The sequence below is a fragment of the Canis lupus genome, chromosome 12, assembly GCF_048164855.1.
Source record: "Canis lupus baileyi chromosome 12, mCanLup2.hap1, whole genome shotgun sequence".
Classification (NCBI taxonomy): Eukaryota; Metazoa; Chordata; class Mammalia; order Carnivora; family Canidae; genus Canis; species Canis lupus.
This window is the reverse complement of record NC_132849.1, coordinates 43,791,397-43,809,855: the sequence shown is the minus strand read 5'-3', so window position 1 is coordinate 43,809,855 and position 18,459 is coordinate 43,791,397. Positions and strand designations below refer to the sequence as shown.

The 18,459-nt window shown below is 49.4% G+C and overlaps 2 protein-coding genes across 2 annotated transcripts in view; one reads left to right on the top strand and one right to left on the bottom strand.

Moving 5' to 3' along the window:
- The first annotated feature begins 6 nt into the window (after positions 1-6).
- On the top strand, positions 7-1,703 carry KRTCAP3 (keratinocyte associated protein 3). Its single transcript, XM_072771497.1, has 7 exons — positions 7-167; positions 305-489; positions 586-645; positions 819-1,025; positions 1,145-1,279; positions 1,385-1,497; positions 1,618-1,703. The coding sequence occupies exons 1-6, from the start codon at positions 140-142 to the stop codon at positions 1,490-1,492; spliced, it is 723 nt and encodes a 240-aa protein (XP_072627598.1). The 5' UTR covers positions 7-139; the 3' UTR covers positions 1,493-1,497; positions 1,618-1,703.
- A 76-nt stretch (positions 1,704-1,779) lies between these two features.
- IFT172 (intraflagellar transport 172) overlaps positions 1,780-18,459 on the bottom strand; it is a 37,489-nt gene continuing 20,809 nt past the window's right edge. Inside the window, exons 19-48 of the mRNA XM_072771439.1 lie at positions 18,195-18,279; positions 17,801-17,893; positions 17,207-17,284; positions 16,730-16,978; positions 16,472-16,550; positions 16,144-16,264; positions 15,835-15,979; positions 12,574-12,663; positions 11,905-12,002; positions 11,587-11,722; positions 11,388-11,504; positions 10,931-11,073; positions 10,028-10,121; positions 9,849-9,913; positions 9,497-9,677; positions 9,145-9,254; positions 8,897-9,026; positions 6,168-6,266; positions 5,892-6,001; positions 5,697-5,760; positions 5,493-5,579; positions 5,080-5,196; positions 4,401-4,511; positions 4,100-4,219; positions 3,495-3,590; positions 3,218-3,277; positions 3,038-3,136; positions 2,562-2,715; positions 2,333-2,424; positions 1,780-1,937 (exon numbers count right to left, since the gene is read on the bottom strand). Coding sequence (XP_072627540.1) covers positions 1,848-1,937; positions 2,333-2,424; positions 2,562-2,715; positions 3,038-3,136; positions 3,218-3,277; positions 3,495-3,590; positions 4,100-4,219; positions 4,401-4,511; positions 5,080-5,196; positions 5,493-5,579; positions 5,697-5,760; positions 5,892-6,001; positions 6,168-6,266; positions 8,897-9,026; positions 9,145-9,254; positions 9,497-9,677; positions 9,849-9,913; positions 10,028-10,121; positions 10,931-11,073; positions 11,388-11,504; positions 11,587-11,722; positions 11,905-12,002; positions 12,574-12,663; positions 15,835-15,979; positions 16,144-16,264; positions 16,472-16,550; positions 16,730-16,978; positions 17,207-17,284; positions 17,801-17,893; positions 18,195-18,279 — 3,313 coding nt within the window. The 3' untranslated portion in view covers positions 1,780-1,847. The remainder of the gene's footprint in view (positions 1,938-2,332; positions 2,425-2,561; positions 2,716-3,037; positions 3,137-3,217; positions 3,278-3,494; positions 3,591-4,099; positions 4,220-4,400; positions 4,512-5,079; positions 5,197-5,492; positions 5,580-5,696; positions 5,761-5,891; positions 6,002-6,167; positions 6,267-8,896; positions 9,027-9,144; positions 9,255-9,496; positions 9,678-9,848; positions 9,914-10,027; positions 10,122-10,930; positions 11,074-11,387; positions 11,505-11,586; positions 11,723-11,904; positions 12,003-12,573; positions 12,664-15,834; positions 15,980-16,143; positions 16,265-16,471; positions 16,551-16,729; positions 16,979-17,206; positions 17,285-17,800; positions 17,894-18,194; positions 18,280-18,459) is intronic.

Here is an 18,459-nt window from a genome sequence, read left to right as displayed (position 1 = left end):
AGAGGGAGCGGGCTGGCAGCCCCGCCCGGGGCGCGGGGTTGGGCCTCCAGGTGCGGAGCGGGCGGAACTGGCTGGGAGAGCGAGGGCGGGGCCGCGAGGCCAGGTAGAGCTGCCCTGCGGCTGGGCGCGGAGGGCCGCGATGAGGTGCTGCCGCCTCTACACCTTCGGTAACTTCCGGCCCTGGTTCGCTGCCCTGCGTCCGCCGGGGACCCGTCCCACAGCCCTCCGCTCACTCGGGCGGCCACCAGGGGGGCCCTCCGGTTCCTTTCCCGGCTCAGGCCTGCCTCTCCCCGGTGCTTTGCAGACGCGGCCAGCGGCCCCCGGCGGCTTATGCGCGTGGGCCTCGCGCTCATCCTGGTGGGCCACGTGAACCTGCTCCTGGGGGCCGTGCTGCACGGCACAGTCCTGCGACACGTAGCCAATCCCCGCGGCGCCGTCACCCCGGAGTACACCACGGCCAATGTCATCTCCGTGGGATCCGGGCTGCTGGTGAGCGGGGCGGGGCCGCGGGCGTGGGGGCGGGGCGGCGGGCCGTGGGGCGGCGGGCTGTAGAGCGGCGCAGCCTTCAGGCTTTGTGTCTTCCAGAGTGTTTCCGTGGGACTTGTGGCCCTCTTGGCATCCAGGAACCTTCTGCTCCCACGACTGGTGAGAGGGGATTTCTGGAGCTTTAATGGGGCCTTGAGTCAGGGAAATGAGGACCTGACTCAGCTTCATCTTCAAGTGGGAGGAGGAGCCTCAACTAGAGAAACCAAAGTATCTTTATCAGTGGGAGAGTCAGCGACGCGCAGCCGCTCACCCTGATCTTCTGCCCCTGCCAGCACTGGGCCCTGCTGGCCGTAGCGCTGATGAACCTGCTCCTGTCCGCCGCCTGCTCCCTGGGCCTCCTCCTTGCCGTGTCGCTCACTGTGGCCAACGGTGGCCGTCGTCTTATTGCTGACTGCCATCCAGGACTGCTGGACCCTTTGCTACCGCTAGACCAGGGGCCTGGGCAGGCTGACTGCCCGTTTGACCCCACGAGAATCTATGTGAGTGCATGCTCTTCTCAGCCTTTCTGCAGCCTGCAGGTCTTGGTCTTGCCCTGTCAGCCTCCCCTACATGCCTGCCCTGCTCCCTCTCAGTTCCCCACCTTCCTGCTTCGCCCCAGGATACAGCCTTGGCTCTCTGGATCCCTTCTGTGTTCATGTCTGCAGCGGAGGCTGCCCTGTCTGGTTACTGCTGCGTGGCTGCACTCACTCTCCGTGGGGTGGGGCCCTACAGGAAGGAAGGGCTTCAGGAGCAGGTAAGGAGGACGGACAAGAAAGTCCATTCAGCAATGACTGGCTGTGTGGGAAAGGTGCTGAACTGGAATTCAGAGCAGGAGTAGTAACTCCATCCATCTCGACAGCTGGAGGAACTGACAGACCTTGACCTTCCTAAGTGTACAAGGCAGGAAAATGAGCAGCTACTGGATCAAAATCAGGAAATCCAGGCATTGCAGAAAAGCTGGGCTTAAGACAGGTAATCCATGAGGAGTGGGGCCTGGGAGAGGGTGGAGGCAGGGAATCACTCTTAGAACTGGGTCAGGTCCTCTGCTGTCCTGCTTGCCTTATGACCCCCGTTCTCCCTTCAACGGAGCAGGTGCCGATCCAGAGGCTCAGTTCACAACGGTGACATAAACCCCAGGATGACGTAAACAGCTGTAATAAAAGAACTCTTTCCTTCTACTTGGTTATGATTCCTTTTGGGAAAAGGGCACCAGACTGATATTGGGGATGACTTTGATCAAAGAACACAGTGGTCTCCATTACCTACAAGACTTTAATTTAATGAGGGAGAGAATCCAGTAACTCCTCCCTGAGCCCTCCCAGTTACTGAAAGGAAAAACTGGTGCTGGGTAGCCCTCCACACCACTGACTAATGAATTTCAGCACATCTTGGCACACGGGGCTGTGGGAAGTCTGTGGACAAACAGGAGAACAAGAGAGGAACTCATTAATGCTAAGGAAAAGCATTCCTTCTCTAAAGAAAATCAGCCCCATCTTAGAAGGTAGAGCAAAGTTCAGGGCCTGCACCTGCCTTCTTGACACTCCCACCCATCCTCTCTTGGTTTTGTGGTTTCCTTCAGTGCTGCTCTCCCTCTCTAACCTTTTTTTTTTTTTTTTAAGATTTATTTATTTACTTATTTATGATAGAGAGAGAGAGAGAGGGGCAGAGACACAGGAGGAGGGAGAAGCAGGCTCCATGCCGGGAGCCCGACATGGGACTCGATCCCGGGACTCCAGGATCACGCCCTGGGCCGAAGGCAGGCGCCAAACCGCTGAGCCACCCATGGATCCCCATCTCCCTCTCTAACCTTGATAGCCATAAGGAACTTATTCCAGTTGTCCTTGTTGGCTGCCTTCCCTGGCCGCTTAAATTCAATTTTGTTCCTCAGAATGGGGTACCCTGTGGGAGGAGAAAAAAAGATGAACTGGCATTTGAGGGGGAAAACCAAGAGCGATTTCAGAGTCAAATACTTTCTTGGTCCTGCTATTTTCCCTTTCCACCCACCACAGAACGTGGGGGGCTACAGGATTCTGTACCTGTAATGAGGCAGGGTAGTGCCCGAACTCCAGTGCTCACTGCCACCAGGGAAGCTTCGTAGGCACCACGCTCATCCCGAGGTAGAACCTGCTCCAGCCGCTGGTCCATTGAGACCGTGAGTACCCAGTCTCGAACCTCTTCCCTCTGAGCCTCCTGGGAAAGATAGAAGAGCAGTAGCTTCACACAGGGCAGGTTATGCAGAAGGCGTTGAGTTAGGAGTCTTACTAAACTGTCATCCTGTGCATCATCTATTTTTTTTACCCATACATGATCCTCCTTGGATGGGGTTCATGGTCACCACTTTTTTTTTTCTCTGCTTCTACTTTCACTGACAGAAAACTGAGGGCTGAGGCCCTTCCAAAGATGTTGCCAGCTGATGCCCATAACAAAGGTTAGGAGGACCAACATGAAGTGTCCCCCCTTCACAATGCCTCACACTGGTGAGGCCTTCCATTCTTCAATCTCGTCACCTTACCGGCACATGCTGCTTGGCTGGAAGTGGCACCTCAAAGGGAATGTCTGTATCCTGAAAGTCAGAGTGGTCAAGGGCATCCAGAGTTCCTTCTTCAATTGCCTGTAGCAGAGTGGGCAGCCATGAGATAGACACAGCTGGTGACAGGCAAAACTACCCTCCAGGCACAACTTCTCTACTCACATCAGTCAGATCCAAAAAGCGGTTGAGGAAGATGAATGCCATGTTCTCCCAGCCAACTGCCTGCAGCGAGAGAAGGTGCAAGTGGGAGTGAACAGCTGGGCTTGGATGCTGCTTTTCCGGGATGCAGGGGGAGGAACACAGGAAGACACAGGAAAACGATGTCCTCCATAATATCAGCCTCACACTCAGCTTTGCTCTACCTGAGGACAAGATACTCTACCTTCCAACTTTTGATTTCCCTCTCTCCTTGGCCACACCCTTCCTTGTCCCAGCTCACCTTGGCAGCAATGCCTGCTTCATAGAAGGCCTTGTCTGCAGGTAGTAGCTGGGTGTGGCGTAAGAGCGAAACAGAAAGCCTGGCAGCCACAGTTTCCTACAGATTAAAGTCAAAGCATTATGATCCTGGCACTGGAGCAACTGAGCTACCAAACCAGTGATCTTATAAGGCAGCCCCAGAACCAGAAAACCAATAAAATCAGTTGCTCTGGATCTTGAGTGGTTCTGGGTCTTAGTCTTTTTCATCTCCCCAAAGAACTAGGCCTAGATTATTTCTATCATGCAAGTACACACAATAAATATACAATATGCTATCCCGAATAAGCCAAAAGGATATATTCTAAGAGATCAATACAGAAATTGTGGGGATTGAATGTTTTATAATGATGCTGGAGCTATGTGGGCAGAGAGCCCGAAGGAGGCCAGTGGAGGAGCCCAGGAAGAAGACCATCCTTAGTGAGGCTAAAGGGCTAAAGATTTCTTTAAACATAGGAGAAACTAGGAGAGGAGTAGACCAAGCTGGAGCATCTGGGACTTGAATTCATTCAGCCTGATACATCTGAAGATGTGTCCATAAGACGGAGTGCTCCTCCTCTCCCATCTCACCAGCTGTTTGACACTCTGGGCCGCTGAGCGAGTGGCATAGTAATGAGCAATCAGAAGCATCGTCTCAAACTCCTCATGGGCTGGGGTGTTGACCTCACTAGACTTCACCAGGTTCTCACACTAGAGCAGGAAGAGAGCACAGCCTGGGTCAGAGTTGGAGGAGAGCCAGAGCCACAGGGTGGTCGGCTACCGGCCACCTGGACAGACAAAGGTGTAGTCTGTCTGTGTGCATGAGAGAAGAGCTAGGGACAGGGAGAGGTGGGGTAGACTTGTCACCCTGTTGTGGACCTGACTTTCTCACCAAGTTAAAGAGCACATCCCGAAGATCAGCCCAGTTGTGATAGGCTTCAGCACTGTTGGTCCCAGGTGAGCTCACCATGTCGGTGAAGATCCTTTTGTAGATATTGAAGTTCTAGGGGTAGTTGGGAAAGGAGAGCTGAGTGAGAATGAATAACTAGAAGAGAAAGTACATGTGGGGCCAAAGAGGAAATAAGCAGTATGTGTGTGGAGGGGCTAGGGGGCAATGATGGAGAAAGCATTGATCATTTTTAGGGAAGAGAAAGAAGAGTAAGAAAATAACTTTCTTACAATTAGTGCTCTGCGTGTGGACAAATGTGTGAATGCGAATGCAGTCACAGTGTTAACGGGCCGATGTTCCAGGGAGCTGAGATGCTCAGATAGGAGAGCAGTGTTTAGTCTCTGAAGGAAGCTAATGAGACCTTAGAGGTGAGTGTAGGATTCATTTCTGTTCCTTGTGTGAGCTAAGAGCATGAGCAGCTTCAGCTAAGGTTGCTAAAGGTTTCCTCAAATGATAAATCTGTAGAGGCTGTACATTTCAGAAGAGGCCAGTGGGGGTCTCTGGGCCTGATGCTCTCTAAAAGAATGCTTTGAGAAGACAGTTTCTGAGGGGATGGGTGGTTCTTCAGAAGAATGTAAGAATTTCCTTGAGGAAACATTCACTCCAAGGAGCAGGTTGGTACCTGTGGGTTAGCAGGGGCTCCATGCTGCACATACAGGGCCAGCGCCTGGCCATAGCCACCTTCTCGGATCAGGTGAGTCGCATACAAAGCCACGTACTTGTGCAGAATCTTGTAGTTCTGTCCCGGGGATGGAGGAGAAGCATGGGAAGGTTGGGATCAGTAGGACCAGGCAGTGAGGGTGGAGTGGTTAACTTGAGGCCATGGATTTGTTTAGGAGGCAAAGGCCTATGCAAGTCAGGCCCAGCTAGGCCTCTAACCCCAGTTTCAAGAGGATCGAAGACTGATTCTCTGATGATGCTGGGTATGGATCTTTGGGGTTGGGCTTTGGAGGAAGTAAGAGAGAGAGCTCTGGGTCAAGGGGAGCCAAGGGCAAACATCCAGAAGAACTACGGATGGGAGGAGGACAGCAGTACCTGCTTGGTAGCTGTTTCAATGCACTTGTCCCACTGGCCCTGCTCCACATACAGGTCCAAAGCAGCCACCACATCCACACCCACCAGCTATGGATCAGTGGAAAAGAGAGTTAAGAGGACAGAGATGACATGAGTGGGGAGAGGAGGGAGAGAATCCCTTGAGCCTTCATGCATTCTGCCTCTTATTAACTCTGCAAGTCTCACCGAGTCCACTTTGCCCTGGTTCTTGAGGAACTCTTTATAATGCTGGTCCACATAGTCTTCATACCTGCGAAGATGTGCAGAGATCTAGCACTGCATGGTCCCGAAATGCACACCCTTCCCATGAGAACCTCCTCTTCCTCTTTACAAAAAGAAGCAAGGGAAGAATTTCTTGGAGAGAAGGGGTCAGGAGCTTACCGGGGATCTAACTCCTTGGCCACACGCTTAGCCTTGTTCCACTCCTCACCCTCAATGAAAGCATCGATCGCCTCTTTGACTAGGTCCAGGTTCAGATAGAGCTCTGCTGCCTGCATGGTGGGAAATCAGAGCCTGGAGAAATCTGTGATTCCACAGAACTAAGTGCAGGTCACACCTCCCAGGAGGCCTACCTCACATACCCTCCTGGGTGTAGATGGCATCATTCCAGCCCTCCCCATGGAATCTATTTCTTTTCCGTTCCAGCACTCTACTTACTGCACTATGCTTTCCAATTCCAATCAGCTGGGGTCCCACAGCTTGAACTACTTCCAGACTGCGTTGGGGAGGCAGAAACTTGATGGCGAGTTCAGCCGCCTGAGTGGTTGAATGGGGAGGAGAGACAGATACATGACAGACATGTCCTCAGTCTCTGTTTTTTCCTTCCAGTTACCAACCTTCTCTCCTGCACTCTCCTTTACCTTCTACCCTCCTGGGCAAGGCCTGTCTCATGGTCCCTCACAGTTCCTCAGAGCCTTGAAAAGACCACAGTGGACCTACCTGTTCCTCTCAGCTCCTCTGTCAGACACTCGCTATGCTGTCTGAGGTCACTGCATTTGGTCCTACCACCTCAAACTGGTTTCTCAAGTTCTTTGTCACAGAGTTTGGGTAGCGTGGTATCAAGAAAGAAGGCATTCTGCAGCTATTTGTGCTGGGCTTTCCTTTTTTTTTTTTTTTTTTAAAGATTTTATTTATTTATTCATGAGAGACACACAGAGAGAGAAACAGAGACACAGGCAGAGGGAGAAGCAGGCTCCATGCAGGAAGCCTGATGTGGGACTCAATCCCAGGACTCTGGGATCACACCTTGAGTCAAAGGCAGATGTTCAACTGCTTAGCTACCCAGGCATCCCTGTGCTGGCGTTTCCTGAGCCTCAGTTTCTTCACCTGTAAGAATGATGACTGGTCTAAATTTGTACCATCTGGAACAGAAGCCACTAGTCACATGTGGCTAGTTCCAACTGAGATGTGCTATCAGCTTAAATACACACTGGGTTTCACAGACTTAATATGAAGGAAGGAATGTAAAATATCTCAATAAATTGAGAAATAAATAATATCAATAATATATCCATCAATAAAATACTGATTTCATGCTGAAATGAGTTTAGAAATATTTGGGGACACCTGGGTGGCTCAGCGGTTGAGCGTCTGACTTCGGCTCAGGTCGTGATCCTGGAGTCCCGGGATCAAGTCCTACATCGGGCTCCCTGCATGGAGCCTGCTTCTCCCTCTGCCTATGTCTCTGCCCCCCACCGCCTTCTCTCTCTCATGAATAAATAAAATGTTTAAAAAAAAAAGATATTTGAGGGGCACCTGGGTGGCTCAGTGGTTGAGCATCTGCCTTCGGCTCAGGTCATGATCCTGGGGTCCTGGGATCAAGTCTCGCATCGGCTCCCTGCGTGGAGCCTGCTTCTCCCTCTGCATGTCTCTGCCTCTCTCTCTCTGTCTCTCATGAATAAATAAATAAATAAAATAAAATAAAATATTTGATTAGGTAAAATATAATTATTTTTTTGTGTTCCTTTTTACTTATTTGAATGCGGCTACAAGGAAATTTTTAAACTAACATGTGTGACTTACCTTTGTGACTTGCATTCTACCTCTATTGGGACAGTGCTGGCCTCGATGACTTTGGAGACACCTTCCAACCCTAAAACTCAGTAATTCTACAAACCCGAGCATTCTATAAGTTTACTCTATGTCCACTGTGATGTTGACAACTTTACCAGATTTTAATTTCCACATACGTGGTCCATTTTAGTGACAGTCTATGCCAATCCTCCTGGTCTCTCCCCTATCTTGGCTCACCTTCTTTGTCTGCCAAGATAAAGTTTAAAGTGCCCCATCCAGGAAGCTAATCTGAAGAGGGTATAGTCATGCACAGATGCTAATAAACAATGCTCCAGAGTAAAACACAGTGGATGCTTCATCAACATCTGCTGCTTAAATCTGCTAAATTTGCATAACAGTCCTTCTTTCTACTTCCTTCTCTCCAAACTATTCTAGGGGCTATTCAATTACAAGGCCTCCTAAATCTGAGGGAAATTCTGCAGGGGCATCACCACATCAACATTTATTTAGGGAAATGATCAATCTCAACCCCCTCCCCACAACTCCTAATACCATATTTCTCTGAATCAAAAATCCATCATTTATTTATGTTTTGTTTCAGAGAGAGACAGAGAATGCGAGTGGGGAGGAGTCGAGGGAGGAGAGAGGATCTCAAGCAGATTCCATGCCCAGTGCACAGCCCGATGTGGAACTAGATCTCACAACCCTGAGATCATGACCAGAGCCAAAATCAAGAATCAGACACTTAACTGACTGAGCCACATAGGCACCCTAGACACATCACTTAAAACTTCACATGCATCCCAATTTCTAAGATACTAAAATGTGATTATATGTTTGTTTTAGAATCACATTTAGAAATGTGATTATATGTTTTATAAACAGCATGTTTATATGAAACATGCTGGCTTGGCTTAATCTGCTAGATGGTTCTTTTCAGGAGCTTCTGGTAGGGGAAGAACCTCTGCTTTCTTCATGGCCTCCACATGGCCCCAGCCCTGGTCTCTGGATTTGCCCTTCCAGCTCTGGTTCTGGACCTACCTCCTCCCTCACAAAGCCTCCCTGACCCCTACAGCCCACAGAGATCTCACCCTTCTCTGAACTCCATCTTGAATCACATCCTTTAGTTTTCACTGAGATACACAATTAATTGAGCCCCATTGGTCTAATTTCCCCCAATTTCTGGCTCTGCCTTAGATCCCCTCTTCTAGCCTTCCTAGGCTCTGGCTCTAGCATCCAGTGAACACTCCGGAGATACCCACTGCCTGAGTGAACAGAGAGGCACAGGAGGGAAAAGGAACATCCGAGGAGGAGTGCTGGGTGTGAGGGTGGTCTGGGAAGCCGGGGGCCAGGAAGCGTGTGGCAGGCCTCACCTTCATCCAGCACTTTTCCATCAGGCTGCCGCTGCTGGAGTCCCGCACTTTAAGATAGCAGTCCACCGCACGGCCATACTCCCCTGCCTGCTCCCACTGCCGAGCTTGCTCCACCAGCCCCTCCAGGCCCCTGAGAGGATGAGAGGATGCGTGAGCAGGGACAGGGTGGGCAGCATGGCCTATCCTGTGCCTACCTTGTGACCCACCCTCCAGGCCCTGCCGATACCTGCTGCCTCCTGGCTTCATACCTGGCCCCCTTCTTGGTAGCTTCCCGCTCATACTCTTCCTGCAGAGCCTCCAGCTGGCCTGGTACATAGTCCTTGCAGATCCGCAGAGCATCACTCCATAATCCAGCCTCCTGCTCAGGTTTACAGGTATCAGGGAGGCAGAGGCAAGGAGAAGAGCTTCCCACTGCCATGCAGGTGCTATGTGCTATGGGCCCCTGATCCGTGGGCCCTTGGACCTTTCTCCTCCTTGTCTCCTTCCCCCTCCCCAGTGCTAACTCCATGGGTCTTTCCTGGTGGCAGGGCTCAGTGTAGTGCTCTGTGGGTTCTCCTACCCTCTCACCCTCCTCTCATGGCCCCAAATCCAGTGCCCTACCTTATAATAATTGAGGGCCAGGCCTGGCCTCTGGGCCCGAAGCAGCAGCCCTTCTGCTTTCTGAAAGTCCTTCTCCTCCAAAGCCTCCCGGGCCTGCCGCAAGAGCACCTCGGCGACGCTGTCAGGATCGTGGGCCTCGGCCACACGCTGAGCTGCCTCCCAATCCTGATTGTGGAAAAACCTGCTCCCAGGTGAGGAACAGGAAAGGCTAAGTACAGGACCGAAGCCTCGACAGTGGGAGGCAAACAGCCATGTCATGGAGGGGGTAGAAGATTTATTGGTACTAGGTCAGATGCCAGGTCCTGTGGCTGCGCTTGGGAGGATGGGAGAAAGGAATTTAGGGGTAACTCACATGAGGACTGCTTCCTTGGGTTTACCAGCCCTGATGAATTCAGCTTCGGCCTCTTCAAATTTACCCTACAGGGACAGAAAGGCAGCCACACATGATAAGCAGCAGATTACCATCACCGGCAGCCAGGAGACAGGAGGAGGTCAGGGTCAAAAGCAACTGGAGAAGAATCACATCTATACCTCATCCTCCAGGTACATAGCGTATCGGAGATGAATCTCAGGGGTTTTGTGCTTGAGGGCCAGCCGAGAGAGTTCAAAAGCAAATTCAAATGAGCTGAAATGGAAGGTGGAAATAAGGTCTCCCTACTCAATACTTCATTTTATTAGACAAGAGCAGAAACAGGGCAAAGACAGTGGGAGGAAAAAGGACAGATTAAGAAAGACAATGCCTGTGAAGTGACAGGGAAGCACATATGACACATAAAGGAAGATGTGGATCAGGAAACACTTGAAAAAGCCTGTGCCTCCCCCCATAGGCAGATGTGAAGGGGCCGGATGGGCATGAGGAAGGGGCCTGCAGCGAGCCTCCCAGCACTATGCTGCCCACTGCCCTCGGAAGCCAGGGCTCCTGGTTCTCTAGCACATCTACACTAGCAGAAAAACGCTTGCTTAAGAAAAGCTCTTCCTGCATTTAACACATTTAATAATCATGCTTCCATCACTCAGAGGTAAGACACTCGCTTAATATGCCTTGGCCTGAGAAGCTGTTCTCTCTGGGGTGCCTGGCTGGCTCAGTTGATAAAGTGAGTGACTCCTGATCTCAGGGTTGTGAGTTCAAGCTCCACATTGGGTGTAGAGATGACTTAAAAAGATCTTTAAAAAGCAAAACAAAACAAAACAAAAAGCCCTGTTCTCTCTCCAGCTTCTCTTTAGAACAGTTAAACAGTAAACACTGTTCTGAGCCCCCAGGGAAGAGGAGAAGAGCTACAGATTCATTCTTGCCTCTATCAAGTTCTTCCAAGGATTCCTTCACTCTAGCCTCAGTTTTTAGAAATGCTTCTCAGTTATACAGCAATTTTCTTTGTCTCTATAGAGAGGCTCTGTTTGGCAAAGGGCCAGTGGGGAGAAGCCTTAGGGCCTCACCAGTTGTCCGCAGCGTGGTCAATGGCAGCTTCCAGGAGTCCCAGCTTATTAAGCAATCTAACTGCAGACTCTCCTCCCAGGCTTTTTGCCCACAGATAGGCCACATGTTTGTGGGCATTAGCTTCTCCATGAGCCTTGGCCACCTGTGAAGCAAAGGCATTTGGCAATCCTCCCACGCAGGGGCACATGGCTGCTACCTCACCTCTGACCCGATTTCAGCTTTGACAAGGATGAAGTACTTCTACTAGAACAGGGAGAGGGTTACGTTCCAGGGTCTATTAACCTGCATAGGGTCCAAGGATGGACTTCAGTAGTCCACAGAACCTTCATATTGTATGTGAAATTTTGCCTACTGGTGTGGACATTTTTCAAAGATACCCAAGACCAGTTCAGAATTAGTCACCTGAGGGTGGGAAAGAGGGATGGACGTGCCCCCAGTGCAACCTGGACTACTTACCCGGTAGGCCTCCTCCCAAAGCCCACTGGACCGGTACATGTTCACTGTTGCTTTCCATTCCTGAGCCTCCAGGTAGTGATACTCAGCCTCCTGAAGTCGGCCTTCAGCCTCCAGCTCCTGGAGAAAGGTGGGTCAGGATGGAGAAAGGGGGCATGAAGACTGCTTGAGGAAGGGATGGCAGAGACAGGAGAGGGCTCACCTTGCCCAGGTGTAGGTGTGTGTCACTGAGGAGATCTGGATGGTGCTTCCCTACCAGGCGGATCATATCTTCATACAACTTGTGCTTTTTGAACATGGTGATGGCAAGATCAGGTTCTTCCACTGTCACATATAGCCTGGGGATGGGAGACACACCCAGGGCCTCCTAGACCCAGATGCCTGCCACAAGAGTCATCCCTAAGAGATTCTGTCACTGCCTTCTAGGCAGAGGGCACATCGGCACATACTCTCAGACCTGTCCCACCCTGCAGCCCAAAGCCTCATCTCCCTCCATGCCTCCCCTGGGGATGCAGCTCACCTTTCAGCCTCACGGTACTTGCCCTGCTTCTCCATCTCCTGAGCCTGGGTGATGTATAGCACTGACACATCCTCGGGTCTCATGCACTTCACTGCCAGCTGTGCAGACACACAAAGCCAGAGTAGCCTTGCCAGTTTGCAAGGGAGGCAGAGGGATATGCGTTACAGCCAGGGAGGCGGGACTCAGGGGCCACCTGTTTTCTCAGCAACTCTGAACTTTCCCAACAACCACAGGAGTTTGCTTACTGCTGCTTTCCTAGTCAGTCCAGGGAATTCCAAGTCCATCAGGTGTAAAGTGAGAACTGTCTTCTGCTCAAGCAGAAGGGCCAGAGATGCCTTGTGCTGGGGCATCCATCCATTCCTACTCCCATGCTCCCATTACCCACCGAGCTCTGGGAACAGGAGTGGAACAAAGTTGCCACTGTGACTAGAGCTTGGGGAGGGATATTTCAGACTTCCAGCTCTCAGGCCCTTCTGCTTTCTTCAGAATTATAGGTTTGGGAATGAGGGCCTCTTTATCCTTGCCTTTCCCTGTGGCTAGGGATCAAAGCTCTCTAGACTTTATTTTGGGACTCCTCGGCTTTCAGGGAAACCTGAAAAGGGGGGAGATCAGAGAACCAAGGAGAGTGGCAACACACCCAAAGAGGTGGAATTCTCTGATAAACTCTACCTTGTGGGCTTGCTCCCAGCGGCCAGCCTGAGTATACATGTCTATTGCATCTTTTGTCTGGTCTCCCTTAATATAGAGTTCCTCAGCAATCTGTGGTTGAGAGAGGTAGATACAAAAGGCCAAGAGTCAAAGAAGTCAAACTCTCCCTCTTCACAGATGACATGATACTGTACATAGAAAACACAAAAGACTCCACCCCAAGATTGCTAGAACTCATATAGCAATGCGGAAGTGTGGCAGGATACAAAATCAATGCCCAGAAATCAGTGGCATTTCTATACACTAACAATGAGACTGAAGAAAGAGAAATTAAGAAGTCAGTCCCATTTACAATTACACCCAAAAGCATAAGATACCTAGGAATAAACCTAACCAAAGAGATAAAGCATCTATACCCTAAAAACTACAGAATACTTCTGAAAGAAATTGAGGAAGACACAAAGAGATGGAAAAATATTCCATGCTTATGGATTGGAAGAATTAATATTGTGAAAATGCCAACGTTACCCAGGGAAATTTACACATTTAATGCAATCCCTATCAAAATACCATGGACTTTCTTCAGAGAGTTGGAACAAATCATCTTAAGATTTGTGTGGAATCAGAAAAGACCCCGAACAGCCAGGTGAATATTAAAAAAGAAAACCATAGCTGGGGGCATCACAATGCCAGATTTCAGGTTGTACTACAAAGCTGTGGTCATTAAGACAGTGTGGTACTGGCACAAAAACAGACACACAGATCAATGGAACAGAATAGAGAATCCAGAAGTGGACCTTGAACTTTATGGTCAACTAATATTCGACAAAGCAGGAAAGACTATCCACTGGAAAAAAGACAGTCTCTTCAATAAATGGTGCTGGGAAGATTGGACATCCACATGCAGAAGAATGAAACTAGATCACTCTCTTGCACCATACACAAAGATAAACTCAAAATGGATGAAAGATCTAAATGTGAGACAAGAATCCATCAAAGTCCTAGAGGAGAACACGGGAAACACCCTTTTTGAACTTGGCCACAGCCATAGGTTATGAAGCTAATCCTGGAGTCCCACCAGCAACCATGAGTGGTTCCATGATGGGAAGCAACATGCGTGCTGAGCACTTTGGGCAGGGAAGTGCGGGACCTGTGGGTGGACAGGGTCCTAGAGGAATGGGGCCTGGAACTCCAGCAGGATATGGTAGAGGGAGAGAAGAGTATGAAGGCCCAAACAAAAAGCCCCGATTTTAGATGTGATATCTAGGTTTTTATTCCAGTTTGTTTTTGTCTTTTCTTGTTTAGATACCAATCTTTTAAATTCTTGCATTTTAGTAAGAAAGCTACCTTTTTATGGATGTTAGCAGTTTATTGACCTAATATTTGTAAATGGTCTGTTTGGGCAGGTAAAATTATGTAATGCAGTGTTTCAAACAGGGGAATTTTTTTCCTTTTTATTTCTTTTTTTTTTAAAGATTTATTTATTTATTTATGATAGACAGAGAGAGAGAGAGAGAGAGAGAGAGAGAGAGAGAGGCAGAGACACAGGAGGAGGGAGAAGCAGGCTCCATGCTGGGAGCCTGACGCCGGACTCGATCCTGGGACTCAAGGATCGCACCCTGGACCAAAGGCAGGCGCTAAACCGCTGAGCCACCCAGGGATCCCCCCACCTTTTTTTTAACTGTATAATGTCCCTCAAGTTACGGCAGTGTACCTTGTGCCACTGAATTTCCAAAGTGTACCAATTTTTTTTTTTACTGTGCTTCAAATAAATAGAAAAAATAGTTATATATATATAAAAAAAAGAACTTGGCCACAGCAACTTCTTGCAAGATACATCCACGAAGGCAAGAGAAACAAAAGCAAAAATGAATTACTGGGACTTCATCAAGATAAAAAGCTTCTGCACAGCAAAAGAAACAGTCAACAAAACTAAAAGACAACCTACAGAATGCGAGAAGATATTTGCAAATGACCTATCAGATAAAGGGCTAGTATCCAAGATCTATAAAGAACTTATGAAACTCAACAGCAAAGAAACAAACAATCCAATCATGAAATGGGCAAAAGACACGAACATAAATTTCACAGAGGAAGACACAGACACGGCCAACAAGCACATGAGAAAATACTCCACATCACCTGCCATCAGGGAAATACAAATCAAAACCACAATGAGATACCACCTTGCACCAGTGAGAATGGGGAAAATGAACAAGACAGGAAACAACAAATGTTGGAGAGGATGTGGAGAAAGGGGAACCCTCTTGCACTGTTGGTGGGAATGTGAACTGGTGCAGCCACTCTGGAAAACTGTGTGGAGGTTCCTCAAAGAGTTAAAGATAGATCTGCCCTATGACCCAGCAATTGCACTGCTGGGGATTTACCCCAAAGATACAGATGGAGTGAAACACCAGGACACCTGCACCCCGATGTTTCTAGCAGCAATGTCCACAATAGCCAAACTGTGGAAGGAGCCTCGGTGTCCATCAAAAGATGAATGAATAAAGAAGATGTGGTCTACGTATACACTGGAATATTACTCAGCCATTAGAAACGACAAATACCCACCATTTGCTTCGAGGTGGATGGACCTAGAGGATATTATGCTGAGTGAAATAAGTCAATCAGAAAAGGATAAACATTATATGGTCTCATTCATTTGGGGAATATAAAAATTAGTGAAAGAGAATAAAGGGAAAGGAGAGAAAATGAGTGAAAATATCAGTGAGGGTGACAAAACATGAGAGAGACACCTAACTCTGGGAAATGAACAAGGGGTAGTGGAAGGGGAGGTGGGCAGGGGGCTGGGGTGACTGGGTGATGGGCACTGAGGGGGACACTTGGCGGGATGAGCACTGGGTGTTATGCTAAATGTTGGCAAATTGAACTCCAATAAAAAATAAAATAAAATAAAATTAAATTAAAATTAAAAAACAAAACAAAAAAGGCCAAGAGCAAGAGTCAAAGCAGCTGCAGGAGGAAAGAAGAAATCTCAGCTGGGATGGAGGAGAGCCGTGGATACCATTATTCCACAATGAGCGAGAAGAAAAGAGAGCAATGGGTGTCTCATACCTTCTACTGTTTTGAAAAAAAGACTAGCCAAAAACAGAATGAGGACAACACAACGGCAGTTTAAAAGGATCTTGCATTCTGGGTGGCTGGTGCTTTTGGGACCCAGAAAGAAGGATTTGGTGAGGTGGCCCCCACTTCCTGTTCTGGGTTCTCTCCTTGTTACCCTGTACTGTATTGCCCCCAGCTCCAGAAAGGGATTCTCCTCACCTCATACTCCTGCAGAGACGCATAGTGTTGGGCCACACGGGGATAGTATTTGGACGCAGTGTTCTGGTCCTGGAGATCTAATATATAAATTGCCTTCTTCCACTGGCGGGCACCCAGGGCAGCCTCAATTGCCTTAATGGAGCACCTGGCAGAGTTGGGAAAGGCATCCATACGTATAAGGAAAGAGGAGGTAGGGAGAAACCGCAAGCATACTCCAACCTATATTTTGCCATCTCTCTTCCAGCGCTGGCGCCCTCACTTGTCCCATCACCTTAGACCTCATGCCCAAGCTCCTTTGCGCCCCTCTACCTGGCTTCAATGTAGTGATTAATGGCTGCATCCAGCTGCTTCTGCTGCACCAAATGATCCCCCCATGCCTCTTCCAGTCTCACTACTTCCACTGGGAATGCCAACCGAGCCAGCTCCACCGCTGCCAGAGACAGAGAGAGCACTCAGATAAGACTTCCAGGGATGGGACTCAGGAAAAGTAAGACAAGGAAATGGGGTGTGGAAAATAACGGAGAAGGGAAGGAATGGAGAACAGCCGATCGAACTGAACAGATGCAGCACAAAACAGGTGCTGGGGACTATCTGGGTAAGACTCTAACAGTGAAGGCTGGGCTGTGCGTGGTAGTACCTTTCATGAATGCGTTGCCTTTACAGTAGCACTCCAGGGCCCGCTGTGGATTTCGAATCTTCTCGAAGAGATCACCGGCCTGTTAACACACACCACATGACTACAACGATAGCCCTACTACACAAAGAATCAAGTATCAGCCCCTAAGGGAGGAGACTGAGCCACCAGTCATGGGGACGTGCTGCATTCCAGGCCTCCTCTGGATAGGAGGGGCCCTGAGCTCTGGAGATGAGGACAGGAATGGGAAGCCAGTCACACCCTTTCATACAGCTCCCCCTTGACAAGGGCTGCAGTGATGTGTTCCACCAGCTCTGTGTTGGCTAGCAGTTCCTCCCGGGCCAGCACCAGTCGAGCAGCTTTGGCAGGGAGCCCTGCTTTGAGGTAGAGGCTGATGGCTGCTAGTCCATCCCCTTGGCTCTCCTGTAGTTCACCTGCTCGCTCCTCTTGCTGGGTGTCCATCAGCCACTGATAGTAACCCCGGCGCAGCTTCTCCAGGGCCGGGTGCCCCTAGATGTGCAAGAGAGGCAAGAGGAGTCACATCCCTCCTTCCTGCCCTGCTGCTTCCTAAGCTTCTCCAATCCCACTGTAACAATGGAAATCCTCCCGGTCACCACCATCCTAACTCCCAGCCCCCCAACTCTGTTCTAGTTCCTATAGCATCCTTGATTAGAGAAGGTCTATGATATTGGTGGAACTGAGTTGTGAGCACTGTGGAGAAGACAGAATTGGTCATACCTTGGCCTGAGCCACTGCGATACACTCATCCCAACGGTGTAGCTCCTGGTACATGTCCATGGCCTCCTCGACAGCATTCTGGGGAGGATCCGGGCAGAGGAAAGAGGGACACCAGGAAGACATATGAGGACCAGAAATCAGCAAGCTGTTCTCAGTCTGGCTACGATGCCAGCCTGTATGGACTGAAAACTTCATCCTTTACTTCTGTACAAGCATTGGTCCATTTATTATGAAGGTAAAAGCAGCTTAAGCCTCAGGGCATCTTATTTGCATAGGCCCCTTCCAAGGCAGGTTTTTCTTAAAGAGGGCTCCTCAAATTGTGTAAGCTTTCATTTCAGGCCCCACAAACCTGGATCTGCCTGTGTGCACAAGAACTGCCAGGACAGGCTCTGGAGTACAGGGGGAGACAGCAGACAGTTTATGAAAGAGACATAACTGTAAGGACTAATGCAGAGGGGAAGTGAGGAGTGAAATTAGCTGCACAAACCTTTCTAAAAGCTCTCCCCAGTCCTCTTTCTTCTTCTCTGTTTGCCTTGCTTCCCTTCCCCACCAACCCCACTCCCCTCTTCAATCTGGTTCCTCTGCTCCCATTACCTGTTCCAAGAAGATCATTTCAGCCAGCTTGTAGTTCTTCTCTAGCATGGCTAGGCGTGCTCGGACCTGGTAAAAGTCTGTTCCTTCTCCACCCTGTGGGGAGGAAGAAGGTTCTGTTATTCTGTTGGTGCTGCCAGAGCCATTCTGTCTGTGTGAGCTTAAACAGGAAGGCCACAAAAGACGAGGAAGCTAAGAGATTGGAAAGCTGAAAAACTTCATGGGCTTAGAGGATGAGATCTGGCAAGTAATTCCAGAGTGGTTTGACTTGAGGGTGGAGGTGGGGTAGGAAGAATAGAGCAAAGAAGCCATGGCTGGAAAGCCAGAGATCATGGGGCTGATCATGAAGAGAAATCTTAGCTTGAGAGACTGAATAATTCAGGAGGATAATACTTGCATATTCCCGAGACACTTGATCTGCAATCTCATTGGTCTCGTGCAGGAATCGAGCTTTTGCTACATGGCCCAAAGCAGAAAAGCACCTATAGTATGGAGGCAACCATAGTAACAGCAGTATTACTATAGGATCATCATGAATTCACTGGCTCAGCAGATACACACTGAGCATTGATTACGTGCCAGGCACTGTTTTTGCCACTGGCAACATAAGGGGATGAGACAGATGAGGGCCTTGCTCTCACAGAACTTACTTTCTAGTGGAA